The sequence below is a fragment of the Idiotropiscis lumnitzeri genome, chromosome 7 (genome assembly GCF_059441095.1).
Source record: "Idiotropiscis lumnitzeri isolate Australia: NSW breed Sydney's pygmy pipehorse chromosome 7, RoL_Ilum_1.0, whole genome shotgun sequence".
Classification (NCBI taxonomy): domain Eukaryota; kingdom Metazoa; phylum Chordata; class Actinopteri; order Syngnathiformes; family Syngnathidae; genus Idiotropiscis; species Idiotropiscis lumnitzeri.
In genome coordinates this window covers 7,532,955-7,554,927 of record NC_142397.1, presented here as the reverse complement: position 1 = coordinate 7,554,927, position 21,973 = coordinate 7,532,955, and the positions used below count along the sequence as shown (strand labels likewise).

The 21,973-nt window shown below is 40.4% G+C and overlaps 2 protein-coding genes across 5 annotated transcripts in view; one reads left to right on the top strand and one right to left on the bottom strand.

Moving 5' to 3' along the window:
• Window positions 1-1,362: 1,362 nt before the first annotated feature.
• On the top strand, window positions 1,363-9,522 carry shox2 (shox homeobox 2). Of its 2 annotated transcripts, none has more exons than XM_088299899.1 (5): window positions 1,363-1,920; window positions 2,991-3,202; window positions 5,414-5,471; window positions 6,830-6,918; window positions 8,356-9,522. In XM_088299899.1, the coding sequence occupies exons 1-5, from the start codon at window positions 1,659-1,661 to the stop codon at window positions 8,611-8,613; spliced, it is 879 nt and encodes a 292-aa protein (XP_088156025.1). In that variant the 5' UTR covers window positions 1,363-1,658; the 3' UTR covers window positions 8,614-9,522. The 2 variants fall into 2 exon arrangements, with proteins under 2 accessions (XP_088156025.1, XP_088156024.1); XM_088299898.1 differs by having other exon boundaries at window positions 8,320-9,522.
• The window catches only part of LOC148333350 (uncharacterized), a 73,650-nt gene continuing 58,110 nt past the window's right edge, over window positions 6,434-21,973 (bottom strand). The window contains exons 2-4 of one of the 3 annotated variants that reach the window (XM_088299902.1): window positions 18,197-18,284; window positions 11,192-11,276; window positions 6,434-6,564 (exon numbers count right to left, since the gene is read on the bottom strand). In XM_088299902.1, the coding sequence (XP_088156028.1) occupies window positions 6,468-6,564; window positions 11,192-11,276; window positions 18,197-18,284 (270 nt within the window). In that variant the 3' untranslated portion in view covers window positions 6,434-6,467. The remainder of the gene's footprint in view (window positions 6,565-11,191; window positions 11,277-18,196; window positions 18,285-21,973) is intronic. The other 2 variants (XM_088299900.1, XM_088299901.1) reach the window with 2 other exon arrangements.

Below are 21,973 nucleotides of genomic sequence, written 5' to 3'. Positions count from 1 at the left end.
AGCGTTTTCCCTACAAAGTGCGGATGAATCCATTCCACGATTTGCCTGCAACACGTTAATTCGAGGATTGGGGGTGTTGAAATGATAAACAGGATGCGCATCACCTCAATTAGGCATGCAATGCTGCTCTGGGCAGGAATAACAGTAATTAATGCCTAAAGGTTCACACTGAAACGTCGTTAATATTTAATCTGGGGGAATTATTATCATCACGGCGTGGAAATTGAGATACATATAGATTTTCAATAAACACGCCACATTTAGCATCACCTTTAAAAAAAAAAAAAAGAAAATCCCTGCAATTTTCTCTTAATTGCTCTCATTGTTTATTTACAAATATAGGCCATAATAATTCCAGCGTTAATTAGCGAGCCCATTGGCAACGTATACAAGCGGAGAGAGAGAGGCGCGTTAATTGAACGTTTAGCTGTTATTAAACACCATAAGCATGCCTTTAAAAGGACCGCTGAGGATTCGTATGAAGTCAAAAGCAGTATCATTCACGGTGTAGCACTGGATTTCAGGCAAAATATTAAGTTGCAGAAATGTCATTTAATATAAGTAGTATATATATATATATATATATATATATATATATATATATTAATATTACACAAATATCATTAAAACGAGCATCCAAAGTGCCTTACCATAATTTATACTGTACTTAAAGACATGACGCAAATTTAGTTAAAAAAAACAATATGTTTTTTTTGTTGTTTTTGTTTTGTTTCTTTGTTTACTTTTTTGGTAAATGGCAATAAACACCAAACAAGGGTCCATTTTGGGCCCGGAGCCTTAATTTGGGAAAATCCTTGAATTACAGTAATGATAAATTAATTTACTTGCAATTGCTTCCCTTTTTTTCCAGAACAAGTGCAATTAATCGAAAAAAAAATAGCAAGTAAATGCAAAAAAAGTCAATAAAAATTCCACTGAGTGACTCTTTTGTTTTTTACCTGCATTGATCAGAGATGAAGAGGCTCTCTCTCCATCCCTCTCGTCATTTTCACATATTTATAAGCCACTCCCCTGCAGAGAGTGCGAGAGCGAGAGAGGGGGGGGCGAGAGAGCGAGAGAGAGATTCATTGCATTCTCTCGGGTGTTTAAAAAGTAACTCAGGACAATAGCGGCGAATGAGCGCTTAATTAAATTAATTAGACCTTCTTGTCAATCTTAGATTGACGGCCAATAGCTGCTGCCGCGGTGTTGCTTACTTAGTTGATATATTTTTTGACTAGAAAGGTTGGATGAAGGAAGGAAAAGGAGAGAGAGAGGGAAGGGAGGAGGAGAAGGAGGAGGAGGGAGAGGGAGAGGGGGGGTCTCATCCCGGCATCCTGAGGGGAGGTAATTTGCACGGATCAAGGGGGCAAGGCGCCGCAAAGTATAAATAGTGTGACTTCAATCGAGGATCACCAGCAGGTTCCCCAACTCCGCTATACCAAAGGAGGGAGAAATTGGCCGAGGAAGACGCATCTTTATGTCCCATTTTCGGGCGCCTTCCCAGAGAGTTGGCAGCATCACCTCGTCTCGTTTTCAAGGGGCCGCACCATTGATGTCTTAAGCTGCCGTGGAGCAAAGGGAGAGAGGGGCTACGGCGAGTCTGCCTGACTGATTTTTCCTTCCTTGAGAGGAAAAAAAAAACCCGAGAGTGTGTGATGGAAGAGCTTACCGCCTTCGTGTCGAAGTCTTTCGATCACAAAGTCAAGGAGAAGAAGGAGGTGATCACCTATCGGGAGGTGCTGGAGACCGGCGCGGCGAGGGCGGCCGGCCGCGGCGGGGAGCCACTAGCCCCGGAGCCCGGCAGCCGGGAGGAGGCGGCGGTCGTAGCCCGGAACGTGGCACTCTCGCCGGGCAGGGAGACGGACATCCTCGGGCCGGAGAGGACCAGAGACGCCGGCAGTCCCAAACTCATCGACGGTAAGGGTCGATACGTATGGATCCGCTTGGAGGAATAGTCTATAAAGGCTACATAAACGTGCTCAATTGAGTTGCAACTTTTTCAGTTGGATGTTGATCACATTTTAGGGGAGGAAACCCATTGCAATGTTCATCAAAGGATTGTTAAAATCTGCTTGTCGACGCTTTAAAAGTTAATCATGAATTATTACAGTTTGGTATAGGAAATGATTATCTGAATATCTCTATATAGTAAAATCAATATAGTTAAAACGATAAATAAGTAATGCACATTTAAAGTGGTTGACATGAAATATATGATACGCAGGTTTTGCATCATGCATCTGTGCTTTTGGTGCACAGGTGGATGATATGCATGAGCATCGCTGGTCAATGTATTTCGTTTGTTTGACCAATACGCGCAATATCTGGCGCGGTTATTTCTTAACTGCATGGTAACATGATTAAAAAAACGGAGCAAAATACATATAAAATAAATGTAATCCAACTGAATGTCCACAAAGTCTCTTTACAATAATAATAAAAAAACATATTTTTTTTCTTTAATGTTATGCATTTGCTTTTGTAATAAACCACCCTATAGCCTATATAATTTCACATTTTTATATTGAGGAATATGTTAAAAAAAATCAGATTTTCTGGTCGTGATTTTTTTTAAAGTAGATCAAAATGTGTCAACACATGCTTTTAAAAAAAAAAAAAAAAAAAAAAAAAAGCGGCGTGCCTTGTTATACGTGGCCGTGACGGGCTGCTTGTTTCCCAAGTGAATCACACAGCAAAGCCTCAGTACTGGCACACACACACACACACACACACTCGCACACACACGGTTGCCTTGCATATTTATAAGCACTTAATAATTAAAGAGCTTTATGTAGCTCGACAAAACATCCGAGCTGTGATCCGCTTTTTGAGGTTTGGGGGGGGGGTCTCTGCTTCACTTTCCATTGCTTTCTCTCTCTCTCTTTTTTTTTTTACACCTCCATTGAGGCCATCCGTGCACCGTTCGTGGAATAACGTGTGGAAAAAAACATCATGTGGCTCCATTGCCTGTCTCAATTTTTTTCAAGGCACCACGGATGTGAAGGAGAGGAAAGAGGAGTCCAGTAAGCCCATGGAGGACGAGGCGCAAACCAAAATCAAGCAGAGGAGAAGTCGGACTAACTTCACGCTGGAGCAGCTCAACGAGCTGGAGCGGCTCTTTGACGAGACGCACTACCCGGACGCTTTCATGCGGGAGGAGCTGAGCCAGAGGTTGGGGTTGTCCGAGGCCCGGGTGCAGGTCAGCAACTACCTGCTTTTCTCATATGCATGGAAACGATAAAAAAGGAAGGCAAAAAATAATTGGAAAAACACACACAAACACACACACAAATAGATGATATATAGAAATTCACTCATCGTTCCAGTTTTGTAAAAAAAATAATTAAAAAAAAACAACACGAGAAAAAGAAGGCATGGAGAATTAAAGATAAATATATCAATAAAACGTATTCAATATCGTAAGTATTCAATATCGTGTCTAAAACATAATATGCAAAATATATTCTAAATAATAAACGCATTCTGCACGAGTCGTTGTATTTTTTATTTTCAGGTGCGTGTTCAATATAATATAATGTGAAATAAAAGGACAGCAGATAATCAAGCATAAGAGTGATAAAAACAATCTTTACGTAATTTTAACCGTTAAGCACATCTGCTTTTTAAAATGGTGATTTTTTTGTTATATGTAAAACAGATGATGTGGACCTAATGATTAAAAAAAGAAAACCATTTCTCTTTTTTTTTTTTACAAAACAGTATCACTCATCAGTTAAAATCTTCAATTAATTTAAATTTTTTAATTTCTGTTTTGAGGATAAGATATCCTAATGACTTAATAAACGCACTGCAACGGACTATGATTTTTTTAAAGAAAAATATACGATACGTAGAAATACACTCTTGTTTCAAAAGTAACAACAATTGGCTTCAAATTCACCTTTAAAAACATTTTTGTCGTTAAAAAAGAAATAAACCACAGGACACACGTTTGAATAAAATGGAAATAAAAAATAATTCAATAAACGCATTCAGCATAATAAACATCAGTAATTCATGTTATTTCTCACTTTCTTAACTACACATTCAACTAAAATACGAGCGAACGTGGTTTAGTCAATTCCAAATATATTGCCGAACAAAACAAATTTGTCCGTTCGAATAAAAAACACATTGATTTCTTCCCTCGTTTTGATCTATTCTTCTACGAGCAGCAATGCTTATTCAATTCATGAGTTAACGATCTCACTTGGGGGCTGCACGCGTGTGTTTATGCGTGCGTGTGTGCGTGTGTGTGTAGTGACGTCATGAGAGTGCACATGCATGCTTTTCATGTAGTGTAGCGTATAGCCGCGCGCGTGCTTGTGTGTTTATGCGTGTGTGTGTGTGTGTGTGTGTGTGTGTGTGTGTGTGTGTCGGTGCACGGAACATGTTGGTTGTGAGGGCCCACGAGCAAAAAAGACCATCTGGACAGAAACCCAGTATGCCTTCCAAGGAAGGGTGGAGCGCGGGTGGGGGGCTTTAAGTGTGTGTGTCTGTGTGTGTGTTGCTCTTCAAACATGTGTAAGAACAGACTCATTTTATTGTGAAAAATGAACGAAAATAATAAGTCGCCAGCACAGAAAAAGTTCGATTTTATTTTTTAGGAGGTGGGGGTGGTATGCTCCCCCTATATGGATGCTTCGGGATGTATTAAATGCTCATTATAAATAGACTTTTCGCAGCACAGACTCTATATAATAAATATGAGCACTTTCGACGCTTTATTTTCTATTTCTTTCTGCCTCAATCGATACTTTTGCTTTTATCACCGCTACAAATTCGAAGTGGAACGCGCGCAAAATGCCCAGTAAATAAAAATCCGCCGACAGCTAAATCGATAATATTTTCTTTCACAACAATACATGCCACAGAGGATCTGTGCTAATTTAACTAAATGTGCTAATCTGGCCGTGTAATTTGTATTGAAGTGTTTTTTTTTTTGTTTCTTCCAAAACGTTTGGCGCGCAGTAAATAACGGTAGCGGTCATTTAATGAGAGGAGAAGGGAAAGCGTCATCGTCATCATCGTCATCGTCATCATCATCATCATCATCATCACCAAGCTGCTACTCGATAGCACAGAGTCCATTCAAAGTCTGCTGGGACACTCATGTACAGAAAGATGACACCAGCGCTGACAAGGTTATTTATTACAACCCAATCGTCCTGCAACATCTTCACAATTTGCCTGAATAAAAGAGTCGATATTTTTATTTATCGTCCATATTGTCACGTTTGGTTGCGATGTGTCCTTGTTAATGATTTAAACACGTTTGGATATTTCATTCCTCTGGGGATTTTTAAAAAAATCCTTTCTTGTGCCCCCCCCAACACACACGCGGCGTGCACACACACGTGCACATGCACACACACTCTCAATTAATATGAATTCATGTGTCTTGCTGCAGGTTTGGTTCCAGAACAGAAGAGCCAAATGCAGAAAGCAGGAGAACCAGTTACATAAAGGTACCGGCACACTAAGACCACAAGAAGTGTGTTGTTCAAGTTGAATTAATGATATCACTGACATAAGATGCATTCATGAATGATAAAGAACTCAGCAGACATGCATTTATTACACAAACAAATGAGTCTAACCCGACTTGGTCACCAAATAAGAAAATAGCTTAGCTTTCAAATTTTTGACACCACCTAGAAAGAACTGAATGGTCAAAGCACCATAACCAAATATAATAGTGATTTTTTTTTTGCATAAGGCAGATGTTTTATTCCTAAAAAAAGTGTATGCGATATGACTGTAAATCACTGTAAAATTAGACGAACATTATGGGGAAAAAAAAAATCAACTTCAATGATTCAATCGGAATGCATTGCACCCAATAGCAATGTAAAATATGTACGGGAATAATAACATCCCCAAAAGTTGGCAATTTTCATTTTATGACTGGCTAACGCCACTTTAGTCCAACTCCTGCAAATTCATCTGTGGCCCATTTTGGGATGGCAAACCTCCATTTGAGACACCCTTACTTTGCTCTACATCCTCATCGGTGTGCCATCATGGCCAATTTTGGGTAATTGGACGGAAAGTAATTATTTATTTAATATAACGTAAAGGGGGGGAAATGCTGAGTCATGATTAGTTCCAAGTAACCATACAAGTAACAATTGAATGAAAACAAGGCGACTTCAAATACAACTTGATGGCAGCTCTGAGAAGCGACTATTTCTCCTTGAAATTTCATATCAGGCGTCGCCAAGCTTTTTGAAGCTGAAAGCTACTTCTTGGTTACGGATTTGTGCGAAGGCCAGCTGGTTTGATGCACCCTTCTGAAATAACAAATTAGCGTGATTAATACTTTGTTATTATTGGAGCTTAGGGCAAAATAAACATTTTCTTGTTCTCAAATAACCCAGAAGATACTGAATTCTAAAAAGACTCACGTGGTCCTTGGGAGCTTACCTGGCGCTGTATTCAGGAAACTCACAAACCAGCAGTTATCATCCCACAACCGCAGACAACTTGCTTCCTCTCACAGAAAGCGAACATACAATACCAGAGAGAGTGAGGAACATGGGCTGCTTTCTTTTCCTTGCACTAAAACAAACAAAAAAAAACAAAAGTGAGGTGATAATAAAACAAATACATTTTATTGATTCGCACGTATATATTTTCTATAGCAATAATGTATCTTTGTTATAATTTCAGAAGTTTTTCGGTGACGTTAGCTTGTCGTTGACGTCTACCATGTGACCCGATTCGATTCTAGTGCCTATTTCGTATGCAATTGGCCACTCCGTGCTCACTTGTTGGTGGATTTTGTCTCCTACGAGGCTCTCATCTCAGCATTCTTTTCTACCAGGAGTTCTGATCGGAGCGGCGAATCAATTTGAGGCTTGTCGCGTGGCGCCGTATGTCAACGTGGGGGCTTTACGGATGCCATTCCAACAGGCAAGTGTCTCGTTGACCGGGGCCCTGAAATGCTGTCTTGGCACTGGCTCAGGCCTAATCCGATATTCGGCTGAAAGCCTGATTGTTAAACATTGTGCTAACACAGTAAGGCCTTTTTTTTTTTTTTTTGCTGCACCATGAACAAATACGAGACTTTAGGTTTAAATTTTGTCCGGTGTTGGGACGAATACTCTCATTGGCCCACGAGCCGCAGTTTGCCCACCTGTACAAACCTAGCACAGTGATTTCCCACAACACACTTGCTCATTTGTCACCGCAAGTATTCAATTTGATTTAATTGACCTAAAAATTATTTACGACAAATAATGAATCTTTGTTCTTTTATCCATTCCAATGCAGTGGAAAAAATGTTTTTTTTATTTAGATGACAGAAGGTAAAATAAATGAGGTAGCCACTTTTTTTGATATTTTTGTTTGGTGGTGAGAGACCGACCTTGAGATTTATTGATTTATATTTCTTTTTACATAGTAAAATATGCGCGTTCAACTCTAAACAAAAATGAAGGTGCTTCAGAGGCTCTGTATACAGTCACACAATTGTACAAAATTGGGACCTGAGGGACTTCATGACTTGGGATAGTTCTTGAGCGCCCCCATACTGTAGCACCATGGAGTTTTTGAGCTTTTCATAAGCCACAGAGGTGTAAATGTACCCATTGGTAGTATTTTGTAAAGTATGAAGAAAATTAAGAATTTATTATCAAAAATAGAGAAATGGAGTTCAAGATCCCGAAATAAATTGCTTCTCATTTAGTGATATATATATATATATATATATATATATATATATATATATATATAGAACCATTGGACAACAAAAGTGGTTACTCCTGCAACCCCTCAACTTTATCATCATTATTTTTGGCTCAATGAACGTCAGCAATCAATGATTTTAGAAATGATACCAAATGTGTTGTACCATGGTACATAGCCCCCTCTAGTGGTACGCACAAGAATTCCCGCCCAAGTCCAGTTCAGTTGTATTTAACTTTTTTAAGTACAATAATTGTGCGTTAAAGCTTTAAGAGCTGTTTGACTGAATACTATTCGGGGACATTTTGTATGTAGCTTTCATGCGTAATACCTTTTGATTTTCCTTTTATTTTAGCACTGTGCTAATGCTTAACTTGTGTTACAGTGGCTTAGAAAATATGGAAAAAAACGCTGCCTCATTTTTTTAAAACTGATTTAGATCTAGAATTGACTACTCAATAGTTGCCAACCCCTAGAACTTTAGACGCTCCCTAACCTACATTGAAAAGCAGCAAAAAAAAAAAAAAAAGACAAATTCAAGTGAATGTCCCATGAGCCACTGCGAACTTAACGCATGTTCTCCCCCCCTTCCCCCTTCTCTCCCCCATTCCTTCGTGCGTCCCGTAGGATAGTCATTGCAACGTGCCGCCCTTCTCCTTTCAGGTGCAGGCGCAGCTGCAGCTGGACAGCGCCGTGGCGCATGCGCAGCACCACCTGCACTCGCACCTGGCCGCGCACGCGCCCTACATGATGTTCCCGGCGCCGCCCTTCGGCCTGCCGCTGGCCACGCTGGCCGCCGAGTCGGCGTCGGCCGCGTCCGTGGTGGCTGCCGCCGCCGCCGCCAAGAACACCAGCAAGAACTCGAGCATCGCGGATCTGAGACTCAAGGCCAAGAAACACGCGGCCGCGCTGGGCCTGTGACGACCGCCGCGGCGACGACGTGGCTCTGGAACGCGCACGCACTGCCGGCGCGCCACCGCCAGGGCCACGCGAGGACGCTATTTATGATTTTGTTTTTCCAATGCAGGACAACTATATGAATAAAAGGCTATTTATGAGATTATGAAAAGTGACTGCTTGATAGCCTATTGGAAGGGATTTTTCTACGCCCCCAAAAAAAACCAACAACACAAAGCAACAAACATGGACGGCCCTTGTGGCGGGAAGAGGAGGAGGAGGATGCAGCTGGCGGTCGATACTTTGTCAAACAAGGCGAACCATTCTGCAGTCTGTTTTAACATCTTATTATTATTAATATTATTATTATCGGGACTTACAGAGGCTGGCCTCGTTATAGTTCAACACCTCCCCGCCAAGAGAGGAAGCGAGGAGATTCCGATCCAAAATGTTTGCATGAGACAACACGCTGACCTATGACTTTTTATTTTTATTTTTTGGGTAAAGGTGATGCCAGACACCACAAATGTGAGATCATAATATATGTTTTTTTTTTTGCTAAGTGATGTCTCATCTCCTTTTAAAGGGGGTGTTTATGTTATATATATGACAGTATATAACAAAAAAAGACTGTAAAGCGGTACAGGCACGTGTAAAATATGTTTATACAAGAAGCAGTCATTATTTTGGGCTCATTTTTTTGGTATTTGACTTCATTTGTCACTAAGCTACATGCTTCCTGTATGTAATGTTTTTTTTTTTTAATATATATATGACAGTGAAAGTGAACTCACCTGAGGCACGGGTTTCTTAAAAAAAAAAAAGAAAGAAAAAAAGAATCCTCATGACAAAACCTTTTCCATCACATGTGAAACGTGAATCCACCTAACCAAAATGTTTTTTTTTGTTCCTATAATAAATTAACTAAAGGTTCTTTAATGAGTTGACACTTTTATTGGAGAAATAGGACCCCTTTGAATATGATTTATTGGTAAAGAATTGTTTTTTTTTTAAATAATTCATTACTGTGGCACAAGTCTTTTGACAACGTCACGAGTGACAGGTCCGTTTAGTGAGGAACATTGCTTGTTCCCCTGCCAAATTCATGCATTATGCATGCTTTTTGGTTATGGAACATTTGGAGAGGCGGACTGATCATTTTCACTATACAAGAGAACACAACAACGAGATAACAGATACATTTGGCAGCCCTTTTTTTTTGCAGTTCTTTGTTTATTTATTTATTTTGAAAAACTTCATCGGTTTTGTCTGCGCTGCCAGACACGTGCTGAAACGAGTGATTAATTGTTAATTGACGTTGGCGATAGTTGCAACAGTGCTGGTCAAAAGGGCCTGTCCGCCATTTTTTATTGTTATAATAATGCCTACAAATCAAAATAGAGGGAGGCAAGGGTTGGGGGGGCTTTGTGTGAAAGCTTCATTAACGCCTGCGCCTCACAAATTCATTTCCTGACATTTTAATCGCATCTTATTGAAAAAAAAAAAAACATTTGACACGATCACACGCAGGCAGATCGCCTTACAATCCCTCAAATTTCCGCACACAACAACAGTGTCCTGAGCTATTAATTAATAGCCGACTCACACTGAGTCTGTGTGCGTGTGTGTGGGTGTGTGCGTGTGTGTGTGTGAGAGCCGGCATTCAGGGGCAGGATCTAGACGCCAAATCTATTGAATTATTGATCGCCAGCCCCGCCAGTAATGGAGGAGACGGAACTGGGAAACTGAACTGATCGTGGGAGCGTGCACTGTCCCACTTGGGAAGATGCGCTCATGGGCCACAACATTAGGTACACCTGTACAGCAACTCATGCAAAAACAGGTGTTGAATTTATTCTTGTGGTTGTAGTTTGGAGTGGTAAACATTCTCCATATGACTCAGTGAATGCAACTAAAACCACAAACAAAAGTGTCAAGACTTATTTCTGTAAAGGTTAATATTTTTGGCACGCCTCTATAAATCGTGCATTTGCACCTAATTTGGAGACCAACTGGTTGGCGATTTTTTTCCCAAAAATGTAATTAAACTGGATTTACGTCCCATAGTTTAGTCCGAAATCCAGAAAGACGACACTTTTAGCGTTTGTTTCCGTGAAACGACCTATCTGCATGTCTTGTACTAGACGACGGGAACTGCTTCCAGTCACAGAAGCAAACTATTTAGCCAAAAAGTGCACGTTTGAAAGGACAAACACTGACCAAAGCAACCGCAGGCCGGTACAATAAACAAAGCGGTAAATGAGACGCTGCTTTTTGTGAACGATCCATTCCAGATGGTCTGACTAAAACTGATTTGTTCAAAAACCAAAGCAACATTGCGCATAGAAAATAATGAAAACCCATTTAATCCGTTACAGTCTCCAGATACCAACAGAAATTACACATTAGAACAATTGTTGTTTTTTTTGGGGGGGGAAGGCTGCAATTTAAGATATTTCCATTGATTTTAATTGGAATTTGAGATACGAGTGCTTTGAGTTACAAGCGTAGCCATGAGACAAGCAAATGGCTGAAAAAAAAATCAACAGTGATTGTGATTCTAAAAATCTGACAAGTGTTTGGAACATCCTTTCCGACTTACTTTACCTCCCTGGACCAGTGTGAAGGCTTCAGCACGATGGACGCTATCAGGCCGTTCCAAAGATGTGCTGTGGGAGTGGAGGGCCCTGGAGACAATGAGACGGGGACACACAAGTGCTCTGCTGATTAGACACACAGACGACCCCACTCTCCTCTCAACACACTCTTAACACACACATATACACACACACCCCGTCAGACGGGAGCCAGCCAGGTTCTCACGGCCTGTCTTTACTATAACCCCACATCACAACCTTCGCCTTCATTCCTCGACATATGCGCTTCATCGCCCTCCATTGCGCACGAAAGAGACATGAGTCGTCAACTGTTGTTGTCATCGCTTCTTAAAATGAATCAAATGTAACATTGGAAATCGCACGCACACACACACACACACACACCAATGGTGAGTCACAAACAGCTCGCCACACCGCGGAATCCTTCATATCAACTGGTGCCGTCTTGTTGCTATATTTACCTCAGCACGGCCCCTGAGACAAATGCGCAATGTGTTCTCGTTTCCCCGCACTGGGGCCCTTTTTTTTTTTTTATCAAATTAGAGCATGTTAAACACTCGCAGGCAGCCGCTCGCATTGACAGCAAATGCAGCGGACCAGATTGGAAATACTGCATTTATCGGCCACTTCATTAGATACACTGGCGCCGTATTAAAAGAAAAAAAAAATTCAACTGAATAGTGAATTTGTTTAACAAAATGCTTAGTTGTAGTTTGAAGTGGTGTCAAAGTGCATTAAACGTTTTGCGAATTGTGATCACCACTTGTACAGTTGCATCATCTAGGACAGCGGAATAAGTGAAATCTGTGATATACAAAAAAAAAATACCCTTATGAATAAATATTTTTATAGCATTTATCAGACTTACTTTTAAAGTCTTTAAACACACTTTAAACAAACAAACACATTCACAAACATTTAACATTTTGAGAGAGAACAAGAACAACAATGGATGAGATAAAAATTTTGTACAACGTTCCGATCGCTCAATGTGTGTATGGGGAAACAAATTCAGATTTTGGCAAATTTACAAATTTATCTCACACAACATTTCATGAAGCAGGCCGTTTTTCCCTTCTTCTTTCAAATTTACAGTTTTAAACACATCTGTGCGTCGCCACCAAGTGTCCAAAAGTGGATTTGCATCCAAAAGAGAGAACAAAATTGAGTTATAACGGGACGAAAAAAAACAGTAGCTCATGGACTGCATCTCATTAGCCCAAGCAAGTGTACCTAAAGCTTCGTCCAGAGAGCACCCGTCTTATACCGCACCAGAGACAACAGCCAACAGATAATAAAAAAAAAAAAAAAACGACTTCAAAGACATCAAAGGAAGCCAAAGTGCTGAAACTCCCTCCCGTAGCACTCCGGCGAGCAATTAGGACGCCGCAAATCTGCCTGTTATCACATGCGCGCTGGCCCGGGTGGCTGACCGCAGCACTCGGTGTGGGATGCAGTCGGCGGAGGACTGCGGCATTCTGGTTACGCGCCGTATTTGATTTCACCGTCGGATGAAAAGTGGGTGTTTGCGCAGTTTTGACCCCGATTGCGACTTGAGAGATTTTCCAGCGGTTATTACGCGCAAAAAAACACAACAGCCTCTATCTCCGGCTCTCTTCGTTCACACTGCTAAAGTAGCACAAAATAGAGGTCAGCGCTGAACAACAAGTCTAATTGTTTCACCGTTTCCTGTTTAAGGTGCCCTAGAGGCAATCTATACATTTTTATGCACTGGCCACCATTTTTGTTGTTATTAATTCACTTCCAGTTGCGACTGGCGAGAGATAACATAATGTAGCCTATAACTCATTGGAAGGGGATTGTATTGTTTCCATTTGGCCTTCTCTACTGTGGATGCGGTGGAGGTTTAAAGTGTGGTCCAAATGAGACAAAGAGAGCGATGAGGGGAGAGCAGGAAACATTTGGCCCACAAGCTGGTAAGAAGCAGTCCGTCGTGCCACAGCGGAACCGCGTTTGTACCCACACACTTATGTTACAAAAAGCCATTTGGAACACACACCACAGCATGCGAATTTAGGCCGTCTGAAGTTTACAGCAACATATCATTTGGAAATGACAACAACAAAAAAAAAAAAACGGCCGAAAATATTTGCATGACAGCGATCAAGTAGCTTTTTAATGTGGCGGGAGAAGCAGGGAGGTCCTGCAACATTATGTGCACTGGGAAATACTTTTTAAACAAGTATTTCTGGAATAAAAGGAAAAAGGATTATGGAGAGATGCGGGTGGCACGGTGATATAGTGGTTAGCACGTCTGCCTCACAGTTTTAGGAGTCATGGTTAGAATCTCAGTTTTTTTTTTTTTGCAGGCTTGCGTGGTTTATTCTTCGTGAATGTAACCTATAAAATGTACGACATAATTGAAAAAAAAAAAAAAACTGAGATACAGACATTGCATAAGTGTGCACACCCTCTCATAACCCTCATGATGAGGTTGTGTTCAGAATCAACCATTCACATTCAAACAGATTTTAAATGGGAATTAGCACACACTTAACGCCATTTATAGTGTCTTTGATGAAACACAAATAAAGTTCTGATTTTCTAGGAAGCTTTCCCTGGCATGTCCAGTGTAGAGTTGTCTGGAGTGCAAATATGTCATTTAAAATATAAAAACCCACAATAGCATCTGTGAAGTGACATACGGTATTCCCAATTACCAAACATGGCAGCGTCTAACTCAGGCATGGGCAAACTACGGCCCGGGGGCCACATGCGGCCCGTTAAACGTGTTAATCCGGCCCGCTGAAGTTGAAGAAAATTAAATGAATAAACCTTGTTAAATTTTTTATTTTCTAAATACTGTTTTTCAAAGACATATATATTGTTGTAATGCTTTTGTTCACTTTCATTTAAAATTAAATGTATTGTTTTCTCTAATGAGGCGAAGTTACCAAAACACTCCATCCATCTGCTCCGGATCCGGCCCCTCTGCAAAATTTTAGAACCCATTTTGGCCCGCCAATCAAAAAGTTTGCCCACCCCTGGTCTAACGGAAAAACTTAGCAACTAATCGGGGCACGGCGCCTCTGAGTAATATAATAAAAAGTCATCATGCTAACACGTTTTTGAGATACAAGCCATTGCTTGGCTGATTTTTGTTGAAGGGAAAAAAAAATACTGAACAATTCTTGAAAAAAGAGACCAAATATTTTCTTTAAGCTGTGTATTGTCACTCTCAGTTAAACTTGACTGTAAAAAAATAAAAATAAAAATAAAATTGCACTTTGTGTATTTAATCAAACCACACAAAAAGTCTGCTAGCTTAATGCTAACATAAAATGGAAAATCAGATTGACATGCTATTTTACAATTTTCATTAATTACATTCGATTTAATTACGTTGCATCCGTGTTTCTATGAATAGTGTGCAGTGTTATATTTCTTATCAAAAACCTGTGATGCTCCAGACCGTTGCGGTTTTGTCATAATGGAAAATAAAGCCTTTCGTTTTCAGTAAGCGCATCAATCACCTGTGAACTGTAAATGTTATTTTCCAACGCCGCTTGTCTTCCCATCGCTGTGAATTTATGTTGGGGCCGTTGAAAAAAATCAATACATCTTATTTAGTTTGGAAAATATATAACTGTGCTTGATCTACAGTTTCAATTGACTTTTTCCTGTCTTTTGCTCTCTAACTGCACACAAGTGGCGGGATTTTATGAGGCTTAAATGCGCGCATTGACCAAACATTAGCTCTACTTAGTCAGGAAAGCGCCCACAACTATTGGCATGTGTCAACAGTTTATTATGATGATGAAGTCAAAGAAATTCATGCCATGAAACCTCAAGGGCTGTGCTAAATATGTGGGCACATTTCATGTGAACTGCTCTGCGGTGTCCACTTGAGTTTAGATGGTGTCCAGTAACATGCAGATCAGACGGCTGGAATCTGTTATTGATTTATTTATTTTTTTCCTCATTTCCTGGCTGCCACAGTCTGTCTGTCCAATCTGCTCCTCAATAAGAACAGACAGAACCCTTTTTTTTCTTTTTTTTTTCAACAAAGCTGACTCCTGGGGACAAGGTTTGAAGATTCAGTTTATATGCACTAAAAAAACTGCTGTGTCACTTTCTTAATGCATTTGCTTGGTAGGAATTAGAACATGTGACTTTTATTCAAAGATTGCGTTTATTATTTGGACCCAATTTGGACTTGCGTGAGCGGACGAGCTGAAGCGAGTCACCATTTGGGATATATTAACTCATTTAATCTCAGAAACTTTCACTAGAGGAAACCCCTCAAGACCAGCGTTTTTCCGGAATTTGACTAATTTTGCGAGGCCAACAGAAATAATGTATTCTAAAAAGGCTAAGACGTATAAATACGTCTTTGGGAGGCAGGGACTACATTTTTGAAAAGGTATATGTATGTCTTAAGGATTGAATGAGGTAATATATTAAAGTTGAAGTAACTTTAATGTCACATTCTTAGAAAGCCAGTGGTGGCCGCATGGCTCCGTGTGACTTTGGACATGACGATTTGTCAGGGTGAATAATAACATCCAGTTGGGTCCATAGTCGAGTTGTGTCGTTCTTGAAAGAGTCAATCAAAAAGAACAAATCTTTGCATTGATTGCAAGTTCTTTTCACAGTACGTTTGCCAAGCCAAGCCCTTCCCGACATGGCGAACAGCTGTTATCTTAATTCTAATTGCTCCTAATCTTCTTTCCACATGAGCTTTATCGCTTTATCAACATTTTTAGTCGACATTATCGTCTCATACAAACATGGGTGATGTACCATCAACAGATGGATGCCGTGTCTAATAAATAATCTAAGACCTTTTCCTAGTGCATATCAATAGTTGCGCGAGCTAGTGGAATAGATGCTAAGAGTTCAAGAGCTTTCCATGTAATAGAATTTTAAAGCAGGAAAGTGCTCATGTTTTCCGAGTGTCTAATTTGGACTTCATTGATCCCGCCACTCGTGTCCCCTTCACCGATGCAGCAATATCGACAGCGGTGTTGCTGCGCTAATTTATTCCGCAGGCCGGCACTGTCCCCCAGCCAGGAAACACGACAAATACGAGCACACGTGTGCGCCCACGCTAATAAAAAAAAAAAACAGTCGTCATGCGGTAATGGAAGACGTTGGGCGGGATGTTGAGTTGAACGTGAAGTGTGTTTGTGTGACGGGGAAGAATGCATGGTTTCAGTAAGAGGCTGATGCAAATTGATGTCACCAGTTGAGAGAAGGGCAGGGACATTTGCGAAGAGCTGACTGGGCTGCATTACAAGGCCAAGGAGGCATCGGAGGAGGCAGGACCCCCTTTAGCGGTGCCATCTTCGATTGGATTACAATGTTGGCTCAACTATTTGCCAAGGTCTAATTAAATAGGCCTGCGTTAGCTTCCAAGACTGTGTGTGTGTGTGTGTGTGTGGGGGGGGTGGGTGCGTGTGAAGGACAGGATCTCATTGTAAAACGGGATGTAAAACTAGATCTCACAAGTTAGCCACTGCTCACATCAGCCGCACTTCCCTTTGGAATATTGCCGTTAGCGTCTGATTGGTTGGTCAGAGCAAAAGTAAGCACACATGAATTTGTCTTGATAATCAACATCTAGTGCTGTCAAGTGATTCATTCTTTTTTTTAAAACCAATTAAACGCAAAAAAGAAAAAAACATTTAATGTAATTAATGTAAAATCACCCAATGTGAAGTTTATTTTAAATAAAAGACAGTTCGAACAGCTTTCTTCGATCCTTGAATACGATCTAAATGGAGTCATCTTTACAGGAATTCTTTTGACAGTCCTAATAAATAAATAAATAAATAAATAAATAAATAAACTAAAAAATATATAAACAAAATAAAAATAAAATAATACTGCTAATGATAATATATATATATATATATATATATATATATATATGTACATAGAGAGAGAGAGAGAGAGAGAGAGAGAGAAAGAAAGAGAAACAGAAATAAAAAGAAAAACAGAAAGAAAAAGCGAGAGAGAGAGAGAGAGGGAGAGAGAAAGAAAGAGAAACAGAAATAAAAAGAAAAAGAGAAACAAAAACAAAGAAAAAGCGAGAGAGAGAGAGAGAGAGAGAGAAAACTAAAACTATAGCAACGAAGGCAATCCACTTTTTGACAACGGTGTCATGTTGTTTGTACCTCAATAAGTAAAAGAGTGCAGTATATGTGGCGCCTCAAAACGTTATTTTCCAGAGAGTCGGTATGTGTGCAAGGGGGCAATTACCAGGTGTGCGGGTGTGAGTCACACTCACTCAGTCATAATTTGTTTGTAATTGTCCATTTCAGTCATGTTTGGCCTAATCACTAGTTATGCGGTGGACGTAATGTGAATGTTTTTGGAATGTGGGAGGAATATCCACCCAAGCGCAGCCAAGATTTGAACCTCAAATTTAGAATCTGGAGGCACGTACTAAATGCTTGTACTAACCTGCCTTAAAAACATTTTTATTTTTGCCAAACGTGTATGAATAGCCTCAAGAAGCTCTGAAATGAAATATTAAGAACATCTATCCATCTATCGCGATCCAGCCTGGGAGCCAATAAGCTTGACTTTGAACTTTACTGCCAGCGGGGCGAGGATAAAGTGGAGCTAAGAAGGGCAATGATGATATGAGCTGAGAGTGAGGTATGTTGGACAACTTGTCTGAGATGAGTGTGTCAAAAGAGGCAGCACTTTGTTGCGCTAAAGCAGCTTTCAGAGACGAGTCTCTTATCTTAATGATGACAGACATACCCTTTCAAAGGGTCACATGAATCACGCCGTGTGCAATGCATGAGAACCTGCGCCAAGTGTGAGGTAGGGCAGTGTATGGAACATCGGAATAAGGTACGAGATGTCGTAAATAAACGCTTAGTTTAAGTTTAATGAGCTCATGGCACAACGACGGACCCGCGTGACCCGAACTAAAGTGCAAAGCATTCACATAGCCGAGATTGACGCCAGGTGAAAGAAGCCAGCGTGTGTACAAGGCTGCATCTGACATTTACCTGGAGGAAGATGTGCCGTTGACATATTAGCCATAACGTCAAGGTCGTCAATCCTCTTGTTAAACACCCTCCAAGTCGGTTCATTCTTCTGAAGCACAGATAAAACATGATTAAGGAGTTGCGAAACAATCGGAAAGTGAACAAAAACATTTCAGGAGAGACTTGCTGTCGGTTATTGGGATGTCCGAAGTGGTCTATCGTGGCTGCTCAGTATTATATGGTTGAAAGTTACGGTAAATCAGTGTGAATAATAAAATAATTCAAATGTACACTGCAAGTGTTATTTGGTAACGGTGCGTCAAAAATTAAAATTCGGAACATACTGTGGCTTTAAGGTCACTGTTCGATTCTGTACAGTAAGGGAACAAAATGTAAGGTGTGAACGTGCGTATCTTTGGAGTAAACAAGAACCAATTTCAAGACAAATAAATTCCTATTTAAACAAAACTGTATAATTCTCACCACTTATTCATTAAACCATCGAAAGTGGAAGCTGGATTTTAAGAACCCAGAACCAACGGACCCTGGATTCAACAGATAATAGTAAAAATTGTGTCCAGGACGCTCAAAACACCGCTTCGAAAATAGTTGTTTAAGTCTGTAAGGTCCACAATTGGCCACAATTTGACAGAAGGCCAGTGAGAAGCGCTGTGGTTCCATCAAAAGATCGTCCACATACTTAGACGACTAGAGCAGACAGAAACGACTGGAGCGGACTTAGAGTCGACTAGAGCGGACTTAGAGTCAACTAGAGCGGACTTAGAGTCAACTAGAGCGGACTTAGAGTCAACTACTGCAGACAGAAACGACTAGAGCGGACTTAAAGTCAACTAGAGCGGACTTAGATTCTACTAGAGCAGACTTAGAGTCGACTAGAGTGGACTTGGAGACGACTAGAGCAGACATAGATTTGACTACAGCAGACTTAGAGTCGACTAGAGCAGATTTAGAGTCGATTAGAGCAAATTTAGAGTCGACTAGCGCGGACTTGGAGTCAACTAGAGCGGACTTGGAGTCGACTAGAGTGGACTTGGAGTCGACTAGCGCAGACTTGGAGTCGACTAGAGCAGACTAAAGTAGACCTCAATGTGTTGGTTATCTCAGCAAGGCCGACTAATTTTGGCTCAAATTTAAAACTTCACAACACGTTTACATTTTTTTTAAGTATATATAATTTTTTCCAATGATTTTGTGCTGTAGTGGGCATTTTAGGCCGTGAAAAAATATTATTATATTACATCTCTAACGGACGAAACCTTCCCCCAATTAGTCTGTCGCATTGACGTTCCACTGTTTTGCAAAACTGTTTGAAAAATTATCCCCGGAATATTTAATCCAGTTTAAACAAAGTGGTTGAATGACTGAAACCATATTTCTAATCCCCCCCCCCGTTGCTATGAAGTGCTGCAAGAACATTGAAACGTGACTGCATTCACAGCTCCTTTCGCACTCCAATGAGACTTTACGAGGTGTAATTGTAAGCCGAACGCCGCTGCTAACGTCAACACTTTTTCATATTAATCACGTTTGTTTACTTTATTGCCCAAAAGCCATCTCTCTCTCCGTCTCTCTCTCCGGAACGGGCCGGATAAATACTGCTCGCCCGGGCTCTCCGAGTGCTACGAAAGCGCTGATGCAAATGTAATATATCTATATAAGATTTCCTTTGGGTGATATTTACAATCCCGACACTCACATCCGCGGTGATTTCCACTCAGTACAATTGGAAATAATTACGTGTGTGCGCATATGTGTAGGCGAGGATAACAGCAACATGCTGGCGAACCAGAACTTCACATAACACTTCATTCAATTGGCTCCAGAACGGGGGGAATGAAACAAGAAGACGTCTTGCAGGCCGCACAGGGGCCGCGCGGTGCGGTTTGGGGGTGTTCCATGGACGGGAGCGGTGTAAAAACACATCCCCGTGGCAACATTATATAAGCATACATACGGGACGGCAAAAATGGAAGACGACACTTTAAATGACATTATTATAAAATGCAATACTCCTGGAATGATCCTTTATTAAATTAGGCCCTATGATCCAAGATGAATTTCTCGCTTCCCTAATCCATCAAGAGGGGAATATTAAAAGATAGGCCTCCACTGGCATTAGACGCTCACTCCGTCTTGACTTTCATTATTCTGCATTAGGTGGCTGCTGGGGGAGAGCCTCTTAATGAGAATTACAATGATTCACTGGCCTCGGCCCCACTTCTGACAAGTCAAATATTAACTCCTCAGTCACAGCTGTCGGAATTAAAATACTTTGTAGCGCCGGACGCGCTAAATTAAATTGGCCTTTTATGTTCCTTTACACGGCTGACCCCCCGTGGGGCCGGCTCGCCACTCACGGCGCCTTTCGAAGAAGCGAGAGGACGACGGCTGTGTGTACGCTTGAGCTGTTCTCACCAGAACAAATATGTCCATCTCGTGTGGGTCAACTTGTCACGGTCTACAATTTGCCACAGGAGAGCAGCGGTCCTGGAGTGCAAAGCACAACAGCAAATAACTAAAGATAAAGATAAAAATGGCCTTTATTAGTCCCACAATGTGGAAATTTGCAAAAAAAAAAAAAAAAAAGACCACGACAGTCGAAACGAGAGGTGCAACTAACATTTTTTTTTTAATGAATCGGATAAAAATGAATAAATAAATAAAAAACATTTTATTCCCATCCCAATTCCTGGTTTAGTTTGTAACAAGTCAGAAATAAATGCAAAAATGCTGATCATTATGTTTCAAAGAAAAAGCAGATGTTTGGAAAAAAATTTTTTCGGTTCAAGACAAATGTAATCCGTTGAGTTTCATATGCAATACAGAAATCCGAGCATATTTTTTGTTGTGAAGCTGAAATTCCATTGATTTAGGACAGGCGTGGGTAAACTACGGGCCGGGGGCACATGTGGCCCGTTCAAAGTTTTAATCTGGCCCACCGAACTTGAACAAAAAAGTAATGAATAAACCATGTTAATGTTTTATTTTCTAAATACTGTGGTTTTTCAAAGACATATATATTGTTGTAATGCTTTTGTTCACTTTTATTTAAAATTAAATGTATTTTTTTTCTTCGATAAGGTGAGGTAAATTGTAGAACCCATTGTTGCGCGCCAATCAAAAAGTTTGCCCATCCCTGATTTAGAGGATTTGAAAAAAAATAAAATAAAAAAAGTCTCTCAATGAAGAACCGATTCTCAAAAATAATTCTTGATTAATTTGATCATCAATTATTTGCCGATTAATCGATGTCGCACCTTCAAACCAAACACAGTTGCAAAGATAAAAAAAAAAAAACGCAGCACAGCAAATTAAAAAGCGACAGCAAATATCAATCTTGGACATTAGGGGGCAGTATAATCTATACTGACTGTACATTCACACATGCATAAAAAGACGGTCACAACTGCTCAGTAAGATGCATTAACAAGAATTTATGCCCGTGTCTCGTAAATTTGTTGCAGCAGCGTCTGTGTTCAAATATCTTTGAATGGAAGGTTTAGAATGTCACAATATGGATGCTAGTTTAGTTAGCACCTTTATGGCCTTTTACATGGTGGGTTAGCATTAAGCTAATGGACTTTCATATGACAAAGAAAATGAGATTTTAGTTATTTGATGTCCCTGAGGTCTTTTGAATAACAAGTCAAACTGCTGCACTGCCGCTACACAAAATGACTTCCAACGTCCGAGTCTCCGAATTAAAGAGTTTAATTAGCCGTTCATGCCCAATTAGCCATCTTAAGTCAGGTAAAGTCCGACTTTAGATCTGAATTC